Here is a 17,887-nt window from a genome sequence, read left to right on the forward strand (position 1 = left end):
CACAACACTGGGTCGATGGTCAACGGCAGATTAGAGCCAGGCGATTGCGGTGATTCTGCATAGCTGGGACTCTGGACGGATGCGGTGTAATTGCAATTCCAGCGATTTACAGCAAACTGATGGCCCGCAGTTACGGTCACTACCGACGGCAATGACAATTGCGGGTAGGTGTTGGCAGAGATGTGTATTATGGGTGAGTTCTGGTAGAATTTCAGCGACATGCAAAGATCATCAGGCATTGCACTGAACATCATGGGCGATAGATGCATCGCCGAACTGCGTGGTGGATGTGGTTCCATCAAGAGTTGGCTGGGTGTTTGACCGAAGTTACGTATTTGATTCTCAACTGCCTCACGCATAACGGGATCGTTAATTGCATCCAAATCCACACTACCTTCATAGGTTAAGTAGTAGAATACATTGGTTGCGCGTATAGCTTCGGGCCCACGTTGCTTGTAGCCGAAAATCAGATCGATCCATTGATGCAATTGGCACGAAACGAATTCAGATTCCAAAGCCATGCGATTGATGCGCACAAATTCTTCGGGACTCTTAGACCAGGGCGGCAGCTCGACATCGTTGACGAGTGTGCCATCTTCGCGATGCCCTAGCCGATAACTGGATGAGTTATAGAACATTTCTGGCAGGAAGTACCACTCAGGTATGAGTTCTTTAACGTCGGATGTATCGCGTTGGCAATTTTTCCACGAAAGTGAAATGGAGGAGAATAGACGATCGGGATAATCGAATTTACCGCCTTGCAGAGCCAAGAACATGGTGGTGAACGGTTCAACGCGTACCAGCCAATTGAGCGTGAAACTTGAAGTCGAATAGTGTGTGCCATAGTGGAATGGTGGTATTGTGTCACTCTCCCAGCTTTCGTAGCGTTCTTCGAAGTAGGCGCGTCGAGAGGGATTCAGCGCACCAATCGGTTTAGACAGATCGCGATAGTTCGAAGGCAAACTCAGGTCCAGTTCCTTGGTGTCATAGTTGGTGAGTACCCATGGGAAGACCGGGTACTGATTGAGGTCATTGTAGGTGCGTCCCGCTATTGTGTTGAGGAACATTAGGTACTCGAAATTCGAGATTTCGCGCCGTTGCCACTTCTGTGTCATGTTGGAGTTACGCATCAGTTGACGTGGTGACATCATCGAAGCGCGTCGAGTTTGCGGTATACCATATTTGATGCCCACACCAACGCGTGGCAAAGCCTTGATTACTTTCTTCACCGTATGTTGGTCGGGGAAAGCGAAGAGTATAGAGGTGCGACTGGCTAAGAAAATTTCCAATGCAACATTTTGCAGCAAGTAGCGGCGCGAAAAGATGGCGCGCACTTCTGAGAAATACCACTTGCCATGCAGGTGATCGCAATACTTCAACACCTCCGGGTCGATCTTTTGGAACTCGAGATGATCCTCGTCAACTTCAAAGAACATCTCAGTGCTAGTGATGGACACAGTACCCGGAGCGACTACACCGGGTGCAATGAGTTTTGCCTTAGTGCTAATGTTCACCGGCCCAGTCAAGTCAAGATCTAATTCACGATCTTCGATCAAGAGCTCGGCGTCATCCAAGAGATCAGCTGTATGCTGTGTGGACTGATGTGCACGCGAGACAGCAATCTGTGTGTGGAATTCGTCACGTGTCTGCAAAATGGCATCTTCGGGGGCACCATTTTCGATGGCCGCCTTCAATGTAGCCTGAGGGTGTGATGAGCCACGAGGATTTTGCACCATGCGCTTGCGGCGACGCGCATCATCTTCCCACGCGTCCAATTTCCAGAAAGTTTGTTTCTGCACAGTACCGCTGGCATCGCCCCAGGCACCATGTCTATTGCACATAATATTGCGTACCTTCTCCAATAAACGACTAGCAATTACATTGTCACGTCTGCGTGCCGCAGTGATTAGATGGTCGCACATGCGCTCCTCCTCGCGTCGCTCCAGTAGAGTTTGAGCGCATTGCGACTCGAAATCGGCATGCTTGAGCACATCATCAGCACGCATACGATTCAATATGAATTCAGCTTCATTGGCGACACGCACAATGTGATCCTTCATGGCGTGCGACAACAATCGACCCTCATTAATCAATTCGATAAAGGCGAGACCGGCATGCTTCTGCAGGCTATTCTGCCATTCTTGCGAACACAACAACATCACCAATTCAACAACGGAGTGCGAGTTTTTGAATGTCGTTAAGCCCTTACCCTCCATCAGCAGCTCTTGACCATGTGAGCCAACGAGTGTTTTTGAGAGGAACGGCGCAAAATCGACCATAATTTCACGTAGCAACGGGCACACCGGACCCAAAGCCACCTCAAGCTTTTGCGTAAGACTCGCCTCACGCGAGGGCGTTGTCATCGGCAGCTGGCCAACGAGTGGTGGTTTCATTTGTAGCTCATCAGAGCGTGTGCCACGCTGACCCACATTGCCGGCAGCCGTGGCAACGCCCGCACCTGATGCGCCGGATGTTGCTGCATAACTGTCCGGTACGCGTACAACCGATATTTCCGAATCGGGTTTGTCGCCACGTTCACCACCCGCACCCACCAACTGATGGCCATGATGTGCTTGCATTAGCTGAGCACCCTGCGGTTGGCCATGTCCTGTCGGCGCCTGTTGTTGTTGCTGTTGCTGTTGTTGTGATTGTTGTTGTTGATGTGTTTGATGCTGCAGGGCGTCGATGTCACGCATTTTCACATCCACCACTGACATGCCACCACCCGATAATAAACCACCTGCGGTGGCCTGCACACCCGCATCCTCATTCAAATTGACATCTGTCCAGCTTTCGTCATTCGAGTTTGTTGGCTTGTTGTCATCAGCCAGAATTTCACTCGACGATTCCACTTCAGGAACTTCGTTCTCCGTGGAATTCATGTTCAACGAACCGACATCCGAGTCGACGCTCTGTATGTTGCCGGATGTGCATTTTAATGATTTGGTTGGTTGTTGTTGTTGTTGTTGTGCGGTTGTTGGTTGTGAATGACGAAATGAAAATGTTGCGATGTTGGCCATCCGTAGTCAGCAATGGAAGCGTTGTTGAATTTTATTGGTTTTACACGAAATTTGTTATTTCCGTGCATGTCGGTGGCAAATAAATTATGGAGAGCGGGCGTGGAGAGGCAGTATTGGGAGGATTGAATAAAAAATGAAAAGAAAATAGAAATTAATTTTACGATTTTACTTTATCCGGGAGTATTTTTTTTTTGTTTTTTTTTGTTTCTGTATGTACGTGGTTATGATTGGCTGCTTGCGGTAGAAATTCTACTAAACTGACGAGATTGACGATTGACAATTGCGCTGTGAACAACGCGATACGGAAGTGAGAAATAAATGAGGGTGTCCAACTACTTACCGAATTAATGGAAATGCTAGATTACTAATCCGCGTGGTGAAATGGAAAAAGCATTTAAGAAAATTGGAATAAATATTACACGCTTTTGAGTCACGAGAAATTAAAAAAAATCGGGTGCCTTAAATAAAGGCGATACATCAGGATGAAATAGGCGATCAGCAGAACGCGGAAAGTGTTAAATCCAGAATCAATTGCCAGTAGCCCAGGCGCAGCCCGCAATTTTATTGTGCATACTTATGCACATATTATCATTATTATTAGAAGCCCATTACGCACTGCGACCAGAGCTGATCTATTGTGAAAGGCCTGGTTTTTGTAACCCTCGAGTTTAAGGCTTTTTAAAAATTTTAGCATAATTTTAGGTTTGTTGTTCCAAAGATTGCATGGAGATACTACGAGACCACCAAGGTGATGAAGTCTCAGTCTGCCCAACGCAGGACATTCACAAAGCACATGTTCTGAGCTTTCTATGTCCATTTCGCAAAAGCGGCATAAATTGGTCTCAGATAGACCAATATTATTTAGATGACAACTGAGGCTGCAGTGATCTGTAAGACATCCTGTTAAAAGACGTAGATCTTATCTGCTTAGTGAGAGTAGCTTGTCAGATATTCCTTTGTTGCGACTTAAAAATAGTTTAGCTTGACGCTGGCCGGCACAGTTTAGCCAGGGTGCAGCAAATTTTCTTTCTTCCCATTTCCTAAGGAATTCATTAATGTGGCTTTTTGTGAGTCCACAGAAAGACTCAGGACCAGTAAGTTGCATATTTGCTCCTTGTTTTGCAAGGTCATCAGCCATTTCATTTCCCTCATGTCCTTCATGTCCCGGAATCCAGCGTAGTGTTACTATGTTGAGGTTTCCTAACGTGTTGAGAATGTTTAGGCAATCATTTACCAATTTAGAGGTGATAGTTGTTGATAGAAGGGCTTTTAGAGCCGCTTGACTATCTGAAAGTATGTAGATGTGAGTACCTCTCATTTTCCTTCTAAGGCATTCTCTCACACGTATTTCAATGGCATGTATTTCTGCCTGGAATATTGTTGGGTAGAGCCCCATCGGAATCGATTTTTTGAATTTAGACCCATTGATTCCTGCCCCTGTTCTACCATTTTCCAATTTGGACCCATCAGTAAACCATAACTGGGAGCCAGGTTTGAAAGTGATAGAGTTAGTTCTCCAGTCTGTTCGTTCATTGATTATAACTTGGAAGTTCTTGAAGAGTATTGGTATGGGGTATGGGTGATAGTATATCATCCCTATGAAGAATGGGACTATGTAGGAAGTCTTCTAAGATCTTTAAATGTCCGTTCATATCCCCACTTTTAAGTTCAGACATACCTTTTAATCTTAAGGCACTCGAGCGAGCTTCCCTTTCAATCAAGATTGGAAGTGGTGGTATGTTCAGGAGCACACCCAATGCATCGGTGGGACATGTTTTCATAGCCCCTGTAATACCAACACGTATCAGGCGATGCAGTTTGTTTTATGCACATATATACATTGCCAAGGCAGACTTTATTTATTTTATTTTTTTTTGATAAAGGGCCTTTCAAAAGTGCTAGTAGTGAATAATTCCTTGGTACCTTTTTATGTAATTTTTTACTCTTTTCAAGTAGACAGATGTACACTTTTATACGATAGAACAATGCGCGAAAGATATTGAAAATTATTTTATTATGAAAAAGGCCGATATTCAAAAACAAAATTTCACAGAATTAGGGATTTTTTGGAAGAAATAACCGTCCGTTTTCAAGAAACTGGTTCTGTCCAGGATAGAAAAAGGACTGGCCGACAAAAAGCTGGACGTTCTGTTCAGAATATTGCTGGTATAGCGTAAAGTGTTGCTGAACAACCTTCAACGTCGATATCCCGACGTTCTCAACAATTAGCCATTAGCACTCATTCATCGTACGCGGATGATATCGCAATAACGGCAAGGAACAAAAGATACCTCATTGAAACCTTCTGTAATATTGAATTACGTGCAAAATCAGTAGGCCTTAGAATAAATGAAGGCAAAACTAAATATCTGACGCTCTCACGCAGCGAAGAAAGACGAGGTCCTGAAAACATCCAAATCGGGGCATTAACCTTTGAAGGTGTTCAACACTTCAAATATTTGGGAGTGTTAATAAAAAATGACAACAGCAGTTACGACAAGACAGAATAATGGCAGCAAACAAAGCATATTACGCCCACACAAAATTGCTGAAGTCCAAACTGCTCACACGTGAATATAAACTCCGCCTCTACCAGTCAATAATACTACCGGTGCTGTCCTACGGCTGCGAGTGCTGGACATTGGCAAGCAAAGACGAAAGTAGCTTAAGAGCTTTCGAACGAAAAGTACTCCGAAGGGTGTTTGGCCCCATACGCTGCAACGATGGAACGTACCGACTACGCTACAACGATGAGTTGCTAAACTTATGCCAGGGAGAAGTCGTCGTGAAATACATTAAATCCCAAAGGCTTCGATGGTTAGGGCACACTGTGCGCATGGAAGACAGCCGCCCCCAAAAATCTTTTATATCAACGAATTGTCTAATGACCCGAGGCCGAGGACGTCCAAGGTGAATCTGGCTTGACCAAGCCATAGCCGACCTGAAAAAGCTACGAGTTAGGAGCTGGAGTTCTGTTGCTATGAACCGTGCAGATTGGAAGAGGATTGTGGATGAAGCTAAAGCTCACCCTGAGCTGTAATCGCTACTTGATGATGATGATTCATGAATCGACTGTTTGGCGAATACTACATAAGGATTTTAACTTACGTCCTTACAAAATTCAACCAGCATACGAATTCAAGAATGGATTTGCCAACAAGCAAAAATGCCACACCTGTGGGGAAGAAAACCCTCAGGTAATTTCAGACAAATCATTACTCCCATCAAAAAGTACTGCTCGGTGTGGTTTTTGGGCTGGTGGAATAATGGGCTCATTTTTCGTGGAAGATGAAAATGAAAGAGCTGTTACTATTAATGAATATCGCTATAGACAGCAGTTTGGTGCCAAAAGTCACACAAAACGGGAAACCATTGCCTTATTGCGATTTAAGTTTGGCGATCAATTAATTTTGTGTAATGGTAACATAAACTGGCCACCTGGGTTATGCGATCCAACACCACTAGACCACTTTTTGTGGGGTTTTTTGAAAAGCAAAGGCTATGTGAATAAGCGAACAAAGATTCCAGAGCTGAAACACAACATTCGATTCGAGATTGCTGAGCTCAATGCGCTAATGTGTGAGTGAGTCCATGAAAATTTTAATTCTCCTATGGCAGCCTGTAAATGTGCTCATTGTGGGCATTTAGATGATGTAAGTTTTCACATACAATTATTAAGAGCCGTATTTTGAATAAAAATAGTGAAACCTGAAGGAATCTACATTTTTGCATGTTTTATTTAAAAACATATTATTAAGGCGAGTATTTTGAAACACTATTTAGAGTTCATAACAAACAAGTTACAAAAAAAGTTATATAACCCAAAGTTTCAGACTTTATAATAGGTTCGAAAAAATTCCACAAATTGTCATCAAACTATTTATTCAGAATTTAAAAAAAAAACTCTGGGTATGCAGTTTTATAGGTCCTTATGAGTAATATTGTGCAAGTTTGAAGTGACTTAAAAATCGCTTTGATTTTTCAACATTTTTTTCTGCCCGCGGTCTTGTGTACTTTCTTTATACGTCGAACACTTCACTTGTTTTTTTGAAACTCAACGTAGATGTCATCAATACAACATTACCTGCACTAGCTTTAGCAGAAGTTTGGATAAAAATCTCAACTTGTTCACTTATAAGACTCAATTAAGTTAGAAAAAACAATGGCATCCGGCCCACTCTCGCTGTTCATAGTGGATCCTGGAACGGCTAGAAAAGTAGTGATTTTGTAGAATAACAAATAGGCTGAAAAGTGCAGGGCCCAACACATACCATGGTATATACCTATGAAATGAGACTATTTTCTCAATTTCAAACGTTCATTAACAAAAAATGATTACAAATTTCATCTTCAAAATAATAGCCATCGCTAGCGACACATTTTCCCCATCTCTCAGGTAATTTGTGGATGCCGCGCCAAAAAAACTAGCCGTGTTTGGCCGCAAACCAATCATCGCGCCATTTTTGGCTTCTTCGCGAGAATTGAAGCGCTGCTCGGAAAGTGCGTGGCCCATCGATGCAAGCAAATGATAATCGGAAGGCGCCAAGCCTGGTGAGCAAGCCTGCCGCATGCACCAGCGGTTCCCAACCGAACGTCTCCAGCAATTCCCGGGTCGCTCTTGTTCGATGTGGCGCTGCATTGCCATCAAGAAAAACACACAGCATTGCCTTGGGGCCGAAGCGATTTGGTTTGGCCCTTGTTTTTGGCTTGTGGCCGGGCGGACCATACAATCGTTTACGCTGGGGATTGGAGAAATACACGCATTTTTCATCATCCGTAACAATTCGATGCAAAAAAGCCTTCCTTTTGAACCGGGAGAGCAGCATTTCACGATGTCCGCAAATCGTAGCTTGAAGGCACGAAATTCGACTTTTTTAAGAGCGACAAAACTGCATTGTTGTATAAAACGTAACAAACAATGAACTTAATAGTGTTGACAGATGACAGACGAAAAAACAAGACATTTGGGAAGGTTTAAAAATACTCCTAGCGACATCTATGAACTAATAGCTAAAAGTCTCATTTCATAGGTATACTCTCATGGCACTAGTTTATATTGCATTCACCCCAGACCGCTGATTCATGATATACGATTCAATAGTTCGTGATTTATAGTGCTAAGAGTGACGCTATTTTTGTTATTTTCAAAACAATGGATCAAAAAGAATAATTTTACACTGCTTATTGTTGGGAAAAAATATCGTTCAAGCGAAGCAATGGCTTGATAAGTGTTAAGGGGACAGGCTCCCTTAGAAATAACAACAAAATGATGGTTTGTTGACTTCAAACGTGGTCGTGGGGGCATCGATGATGCACAACGCTGTGAACGTCCAAATGCGACGGTAACACCAGAAAACATCAAACATAAAAAAAAACTCAAAATCGTTTTGAATGATCGAAGACTGAAGTTGCGTAGGTTAGCTGACATCGTAAAGATGTTGGCTTTATATTGCATGAACATTTGACTATGGAAAAGCTCTGTTCAAAGTGGGTGCCGGATTTGCTCACAGTTGACCAAAAACAAGAAAGTCACAAGTCAATGGCAAACCTATCATACACGAATTGAACTGCGAATTGCTCCCACATTTACTGCATTCACCAGAATTGGCTCCCAGCGACAACTGGCTATTCATAGACCCAAAAAAAAAAGCCCGCCGGTAAGAAATTTCGCTAGAATGAACTGGTTATCACTAAACCTGTGGCATATTTTGAGGCAAAAGATAAATCGTTTTACAAAAGTGGTATTGAAATGTTAGAGCAGCGCTGGTGCGAAATTACGTTGTTGAATAAAGCTTGACAAAAAAAATTGTTTTCTTTGTTAGGCTCGGAACTTTTCAGGCTATTTGTTAAATCACCCCTTCGAATGGAGCCTAACTATTTTCAGCTCATAAACATAGTGAAGGCACTCGAGTATGTACTCCGAAGAAATCTTTTTGGTGCAGATCAAAAATTATGCTCAAATATTGTGCGTAGTTGTTTATAGTGTTTTTAGAAAGAATTCAGCCGATGACCCGCTCTTACTACTGATTTTCCTTTCCGAGACTAGCCTCGAATTATTAATAATTTTGTAAGCGATCAATTAGAGTGTACTATCTCCTAACGAGCACTTCTCTTTAGCGGGCATCTCCCATACAACAAATTTTTCAGTCCGCTTAAAAGAGATTCCATTGTATTTCGTATTTTATGTTACTGCAGGTAAAGGCTTCTTTTATATTAAAATATTTTCTTTTTTATTGTAAATCAGTTACGCATCTCTATTCCTAAGGCAATCAGAGGTACAACAGTAATTAATTATTTATCTACCCAGAAATCAATGACAGCATACTTGTAGCTGGAGTTTTGTGGGTGTTGTTGCTATTGACTTTAGCAAAGCCAACGCTTAAGAGCGGCGCATTACTAACCGCAGCTGAGATGCATCATTCATCAGCACGCAATTGTCAAATACACTTATGCAAACCTTTGTTGACATATACAATTGCACACGCATGCATAGAACAGATTAGGTGATGCTCTATGTGGAATATGTGTAGATATATGTAGGTATACGCGTGTGTGTATAGCACACTATATCTGTGTATGTATGCAGAGATGTGTGCAAATATATAAAGACGTGTCATGCGCTGCATTTAACAGATGGCAGCAAACACGCATTTGACAAATGTCAACTGTCATACGCACGTCAGCCTGCTAAACTCTGAGCTATGAAATGTACAAACACATACGAGTACAAACATATTTGTACTAATGAAATATCCAACTCGGTAGCAGATATGGTAGACATAGCAACACGCACGTGAGTAAATGGGTACACATATACATATAAATAAGAGCTAATACATATAAACATACACACATATAAATTCATTTGTATAACTGGGTATAGTGTAGCAATAGTAGGCAAAAGCAAGTGGGAGTGGGACAGTACGTACACATAAGGTGAGTTGAGGTGAATACAGTAAGGTGCGTGAGAGAGTATGTGGTTGAGAGCGTGGGATGTGAGTGAAGTATAGTGATTGTGTGCTTGTGAGGTTAAAGCAAAATTAATACTTTCTTAACAAATGTGTGTGTAGTTGAATATTTGCATTAACATACTTACTTTTTATGTCTACATTTGCTCGCATTTACGTACTTATAACACAAAGCATGTGGCAACCGCCAATGTAAATGTATACTCAACTTTGTACCATATGTACAGCGAGCAACTTATGTGTTATAAGAATCAATCCTAATATGTACATATTTATATGGCTATATGCAGAAATATACAACCAACAAATCTGAACAAGGTGGCGCAAAGGCAATCATCCCATCGTAGATTTAAAATTCTGGAAAAATACGTCGTACGTCAATCACATCTGACACTTGTGAACTAGGCAGCTGCAGTATACAAACAGAGAATGGAGCGCGTAAAGGTCAAAATAAAGCTTTCCATCGCTCATCATCTTTTATGTTTTTATTCAGTGAAAAAGTTATTCAGCAACAAAATTGCATGCTTAATTTTGTGCCACCTTGTATAAAATGTTCTGCAGTGCGTACGTACGTACTTATGTATGTGGTCTGCGATCAAAACAACGCGAATCACGCACATTCCACACTACCACGCACTCATTCACAAACAAGTTTCACAAACCGAGATTAGCCAGAATGCCAACAGTGATTTTCAGAATGCTTTCAAGAATGTTAGTAGCAAAGTAAAATTTTGGAGTGGCCGAATATTTTTAGTTTACTGCGGTTAGGCCATTTGACGTGAATAACTACGGGTATGGAGGGCAGCTGACGCCTCACTCGTAATATACATGGGTATGTATGTGAAAAATTATGTACGAACAAGTTAACTCTCTGAAAAGTACGTTTTCCGTTGGGTATACAGGAATTACAGTTACCATAACCTTTAATTATTTCTATGTTTTTTGTTACAGGAATACCTACGTAGTATATGTTTGTATGTATTACATAGTACAAAATATTTTGTGTGCATGGGCAGTTTTAGTAAATGAAAAGTATGCACTTATAATGAAACTGTAACTTATTTCCAACTTTTTTTTAACGCGTTGTAATTTTTTTTTGCGACTTTGAGAAAGGGTTGGGTGAGTTGAAAAATTACTATAATTTTAAAACTTCGAATAACTGATTAAAAAAACTACAACTTTAATTTTTAGTAAAAATCGACAGTTTAGAAAATATAAAAAAATAATGAAAATAAATATAAAAATTCTTATATTAATTACAAACAAAAATTTTAAATTTGGGTAATTAAAAAAATTTAAAAGTTCACAAAACATAAAGGAGGTAGAATAATGAAAACTAGTTATTAAAAATAAAATTTTAATTTGTATACCTAAAAAAAGTAACAGTTTCCAAAAGGAATAAAAAATAGAATAATGAAAATGTTTAATAAAATCAAATACAATGTTTATACCTCAAATAAAAAACTATAAAGAAGCAGGAGAAAGGTTCAACCAATAATTTTAATATATTGTACATATATTTAAGGAAAATAGGAACAAAAAATTATGCAACAAAAATTCAACTTGACCAAACTTATTAAATTAAAAAAGAAATTAAAATAACTTCATATGAAATAAGTATATGTGCATTGGCCTCTTCTTTTATATGTTTAGGCATAGAGTCTGCTATGTTTTGAAGAGTGGAATCACCTATTTTATCCCACTCTTCCACTAAAACACCTTTCAGGTCTTTGATTGTCTCAAACTGCCGACCACTTTTATAAATACGGGCCGACAATATTCCTCAATTGGGTTTAAATCGGGACTTAGTGCTGGACAAGCCAGAACGGAAATTTTTCTTGACGATAGGAAGGCAAAAGCTAAAGGAGCCATATGGATTGGGGCGTTGTCTTGCTGGAAAACCCAGTCGTCTCCAAAATTTATATTTTCTGGCAAATGCTAAACGAGCCTTAATATGGCGTGCTAATAGTCTTGAACAATGTTTAAGTGTTCCGTCCACAAACAATGTTTAAGTGTTGTTCCGTCCTCGACCAAAATTTATTGTATTCGTCTATCGGTGACCTTAAGATTTAAACGGTATTTGATTTCCTTGCAAGACATTTCTTTTTGAGCAGCCAGACGAAGAATTTCTCGTTTGCATCTGCTCTCGACGTTAGTTGGCCTGCCGCTTCGTTTGAGTTGACCAAATGTTTCTGGATTTTTAAGAAAGTTACTGATGGTATTCCTATGCCGATTTACTCTAGCAGCAATTTCATGAATACTTTTGCTACTTTCGCTTTCCCTTTAATCAAACTACGCTCTTCATTGGATAAATGTCTTCCACGTGGCATTCTACAGAGTAACCCATCAATAATTCACTTATTCTTTGTTCAAAAGAAGTAATCTATTTTACTTACATTTTTCTTTATGATACCAATGCAAAAAACACAACATTTTTTGATAACTTTCTCTCAATGCTTGCCAAATCAATACTGATCTCTGATTGCACAAATTCTCATTTCATATGAAAACCAAATCTCGCAACACAAATTTGTAATAACGGTACTAAGAATAATGACTAAAGAAGAATTGTGCAAGCGAATAGTGAAGTCGGATTGGGCATACAGACTTTCGCATAACAAACAAAAATGTACCGTTACTATCAAGAAAGATATCGGCATAAAAAACTTTGCACATATAGTTATTTCTGTTAGGTATATAAAAACATTAGCGGTTCCATGAAAATGAAATATAGAGTAATAAAAATTATAAATTAAAAAAAAAATTCAAACATATATATAAAAAAAATTAACAGTTTAAAAAAATTAAAACTATTGTATGAATTAAAAAAAAATGAATTTTTACATTTTGAAACAAATCAACCGTTGAGAAAGATTAAAAATAGACCAATAAAAATTATAAATTTAAAAAAATGTTAGATCTAAATAGAAAAAAAAAAAATAATTCAACAGATCACAAAAGTTAAAAAAATAGGACAATGAAAACTATTAATTTGAAACAATTAGAAATTTGTATGTTTAGAAAAAAATCAATAGTTCAGAAAAGATGAAAAATAGAGTAATGAAAATAATTAAATAAAAAAATTTAATTTATTTAATAAAAAAAAATTCAACAGTTCACAAAAATTAAAAAGTTCGAGTAATGAAAACCATTAGTTAATTAAAAAAATACAATTTTTATACTTAGAAAAAAATTAATAGTTCAGAAGAGATGAAAAAATAGAGCAATTATAATTTTTAATGAAAAACAAAAATTTTAAATTTAAAAAATCAACACTTCACAAAAGATAAAAAAAACTAAGCAATGAAACTTATTTATTAAAAACAAAGGTATTTAAATATATAATGAAAAGAATTCAATACTTCACAAAAAATTTTACTTTACGTCATAAAAAAATTCAACAGTTCACAAAAATTAAGAAATTCAAATAATGAAAATTATTAATTACAAAAAAAAAAGAAAAACAAATAATTTGTATAAAGAAAAGCATCAACCCTCCACAAAATTTAAAAATATATTTAGAATAACGAACATTTTTAATTTAAAAAAAATTTACTTTACGTAATAAAAAAATTCAATAATACACAAAAGATAAAAAATGGTTAAATATAAAAATTTTCTTTCTGACTTCAAATTTACAAAAATCACTTGAATGCAAATTTTGAAATTGAACAAATTAAACAAAAATAATAAAAATTATTAACTCTGCAAACGAAAGAAGAAGGTATTGCATCAGCAGCAAAACGGAATTAAAGAAGAATTTAAAAATACTTGGAAAATTCAGTTGTTTTTGAGAAAGCAAAAGATATTATATTTTTCTTCCGGCAAACACCTATACTAAAATTTATTTGCGAACATAAATATGGCATGAAAAGCAGAATTGATTTCTAAATAGTTTATCGCTCAAAGTAATAAGCGTATCACACTAGTCATTCATACAATGTAACCCTAGTTTTTCCTGGGTTACGAAAGCTCTTCTCAGTTCAAAAACTCCTATTAGGCACATTTGTTTCTAGTTTTTTAGATTAAAACTATATACTTATATACAGTACGAATAGTTTCTACTATGGCGAGAACAGTTTTTATAAACTGGGAACAGATTTGAAAACTCTTCTCAATTTATAAAAACGGTTCCCGTTTGTAAAAAGTGAAATATTTTTTTTCAGCAATTTTATACTATGTCACGCACGCTCTGAGCACAATTGTCGTGACGTCGACGTTATCCTGTACCTCTTGAAAATGTAGTAAAGCTGATATGCTTTACTACATATATACTAAAAATATACCTATAAACACTCGTATGCACATATATAAATATATAATTGGCGCTTACATCCTTTTTGGGTGTTTGGCCAAGTTCCTCCTCCTATTCCCACAAATAGAGGAGCCTACAGTTTTAAGCCGAATCCGAACGGCAAAAGGTTTTTTATGAGAAGTTTTTCATAATAAAAATATACTCGAAGATTTGCCATTGCTTGCCCGACATCTTTTAGGAAAGCCTACCTCTTTCGTTTTGGAGTTTCGTACAAGGAGATTCGAACCTACGCACTTTCAGATGGTAGTTACATACCAATCCATTCAGCTACGGCAGGCTTACTGGTATGTTGCACTAAATATTGAAATCAAACGAACCAACTTGTTACATTAAAGCTGAGAATAGCTTAAAGCATGGTGAGACCAGTTTAAAAGAACTGCTCCCAAGTTTATGGAAACTGTTCCCCAGTTTATGGAAACTGGTCCCAGTTTATGGAAACTGGTCCCAGTTTATGGTAACTGTTCACAGTTTATGGTAACTGTTCACAGTTTATGAAAACTGTTCCCCAGTTTATGGAAACTGTTCCCAGTTTATGGAAACTGGTCCCAGTTTATGGTAACTGTTCACAGTTTATGAAAACTGTTCCCCAGTTTATGGAAACTGTTCCCAGTTTATGGAAACTGTTCACAGCTATGAAAACTGTTCCCAGTTTATGGAAACTGTTCCCATTTTAGGAAAGCTGTTCCCATTTGTACAAGTTTTATCTGAGGCATAGACTACATCACTCCAAGTCAATCAGATCACCTCAGATCTTACACGCTAACTTTAAGTCATCAATATCGGTACGGCAATTTTTGATCTCACTATTCGCCTTTGGAACAGTCTCTCACATAAGTTCAAATATATTAAAAACTCGCTGTGTTTTAAAAACGAGCACGATAGCTGCTGTTATGCTCATAAAGGGCTCATAAAGGCAAACATATTATATATACATACATAAATACCACATTAATTCTTCTATATGCTAATAAAATTCCTTACAAAAATTAACTAAGCTCTGAAAAACCAAATGCCCAACGCACTATTTCTGCTTCCATGAACTAATAAAATATATAATACATATCTACTATACACAAATAATAGGCATATGTATGTTTGCGACTATATTATATGTTTAGTTACCCAATTGTTTATTGACTTTTGCTTAGTCACCAACATTTGCCAGCCAAATAGGAGCCATACAAATCAAATGCATTGGTATGCAAATTTCATTTTATTTAACGATATATGTTCATACGAGGGTGACTATTTATTTAATAAGCCCTTTTGCCTCTTTGATTTGTTAGTGGGTAATTGAAATTTCTAATTAAGAGGTTTACACTTTTTAGTAAAGCCTGAGCATTTTGTCCATTTAGTGCGATTTATGTGATTTAAAGTTCATGCGTTGTTGCTTCCTGACGAAAAATGGAACTATCTGCTTACAGCGCAATAATTTTCGTACGACAATTTAAATTCCGGCAAGGAAAATACCAGGAATTTTGCGCTAAAACACAAAATATATAGTGAAATGGTTATGCAGAAACAAAATTGGATGATTAATTTTGCGCCGCTTTCCCTCCACAATTATATTTTCGGATGCTCATCCCACCACAACGAATTTAGTGAAGGCCTTCGGAAATCAATTATTGTGCCCTAAAAATATTGAATGCACGTAACGCCGCTTCGATCGAGCGCTTCGGTAGTGCAGTTTCTTGCATTGCAATTCTGTACTGTACATATTTGAGAATAACTCGAAAAGTTATGAGAGTCCCACTATGAAACTGTGTGGTATTGTTGAGTAAAGTCCGAGCTATTGAAAGTAGAGGAAAGCGTTTTTCAAAAATTACAAAAAAATTATTCATCATAAAAATTAAAACAAAAAAGAAATTTAAAAAAATGAATGAAAGAAAATAAGAAAAATTAAAAAAACCCATATAAATATTAAAAAAAAAGCCGCAGCTATTTTACTTTAAAAAAGTTCTGTACTAAGAGTTTTGCCTTGGAAAAAATCTAAAAATTATAAAATTTTTGTTTTAAATTTTTTTTCTTAGTTTAATTCTTATCGTACTCAAGCCTACAAATAAGCCCAGTTTTAGGAAAATTTGCAACAAAATCTAGTGCGCAAAAGCCTCCCGACGAGTTACTTAACGGCAGTACAGGTATTAGTTCGGTACCGGTTTAATTCGGCTAAAAGTCCAACACTGACAGGGTAAAGGCTTCCGATGCTTCCTCCTCGTACAAACAAAAAAGTCGTCTTTTGTGTACTAAAAATATAAATTTAACGGGTCATTGGACTCAACTTGCAGCTGAAACACTTCCCATTATCTTTTCATTTATTTTCAATGAAAAATTTCTGCTTTCTTATTGTTAGACTTCAATATAAATAGTAACCCTCGTATACACAAACACAAGATAGTTCTTATTGATGATTATTTAGAAAGCCAAATGAATGCATAATTTATAATAAATATTTGCGCAGCCAACCAAACAAATAATTATACTGGCAATTGGCTACGGAGAGGACAATTGCGCACCGCACGAATGCCCCATAAATAATTAATTTTGGCAAATACTTATGGCACTAAAATCCAGTGCTAATAAATATTTGCTGGAGACGACACTCCATAACTGGCATAAGCAGTATCATTAAGTGTCAATATTTATGCTGTGCCGAATTTGTAATTGAGTAAAAGTGAGGCAGTGGATAAAATACTGCAGTTTTGTGGAAAATAACTTTGCAAAAATTTAAAAAGTGTTAGGTATTGTAATGAAAATAAATTAAAATTGAGTTTATTGCTAAATTTAATTAATTTTTAATATATAAAAATAAATCCATTGCATAAACGCTACTTCAACAAATATGCACCTACCTAATGACGCTGCAGATATTTTTTAAACGTGAAAAGATAATAAGTAAGGTTTACGTTTAGAGAAAGCACAAACCCAATGGCATGTTATCTCCCGCTTTTAAAAACTGGATAAAGAAGCAAAGGGAAGTAGTCTGAAAGCGACATTGAGACACAGATGCTCCCAGTCAAGGAGCACAACAAACTGCTCAGCAAACAGTTTCAACTCGGGTACTACCGCAGGTTACACCCCAGTAGACACTTGCTAAAAACTGAGCCCAGGCACGTCAGCAGGAGGCATCTGTTCAACTATTCCGTGAAGAGCCAAGACAAAACTAACCGACAACTACTGGACCGGACAGTGTTTAGACATACACTAAATGAAATTTATCGGGAGACACTTACCATCTTCTTAAACTTCCGACCCCTGAATGCCGTAATCGAAGTCCAACCACCACCCACAACAAATGAAGATCTTCAGCTAACCAGAGACACCTGCGTACCTTTGGCACAATTACGTTTTAAATACTGTAACAGACTAGAATCCTATCTATCCAGAATTGACCCCGACATACCAAACATATGTCCAGCATGTGGAGCCACTCCGCACGATACTAACCACTTTTCTTATGCTCCATCAAACCCACTCACTTAACACCGCTTTCCCTCTGGATCCAACCTGTAGAAACAGCAAGTTTCCTGGGCCTACCGTTAGATGAGCTAAACGAAGACGACCCTTAAGTACATTGCACAGGGACA

The 17,887-nt window shown here is 38.0% G+C and overlaps 1 protein-coding gene across 6 annotated transcripts in view; it reads right to left on the reverse strand.

Annotated features, from left to right (window-relative positions):
• The window catches only part of LOC128858087 (neurobeachin-like), a 224,683-nt gene that overhangs the window by 13,514 nt on the left and 193,282 nt on the right, over window positions 1-17,887 (reverse strand). For all 6 annotated transcript variants that reach the window (XM_054094044.1, XM_054094043.1, XM_054094042.1 and 3 more), the window contains one exon: window positions 2-2,912. In XM_054094044.1, coding sequence (XP_053950019.1) covers window positions 2-2,912 — 2,911 coding nt within the window. The remainder of the gene's footprint in view (window position 1; window positions 2,913-17,887) is intronic.

The sequence above is a fragment of the Anastrepha ludens genome, chromosome 3 (assembly GCF_028408465.1).
Source record: "Anastrepha ludens isolate Willacy chromosome 3, idAnaLude1.1, whole genome shotgun sequence".
NCBI classification, from domain to species: domain Eukaryota; kingdom Metazoa; phylum Arthropoda; class Insecta; order Diptera; family Tephritidae; genus Anastrepha; species Anastrepha ludens.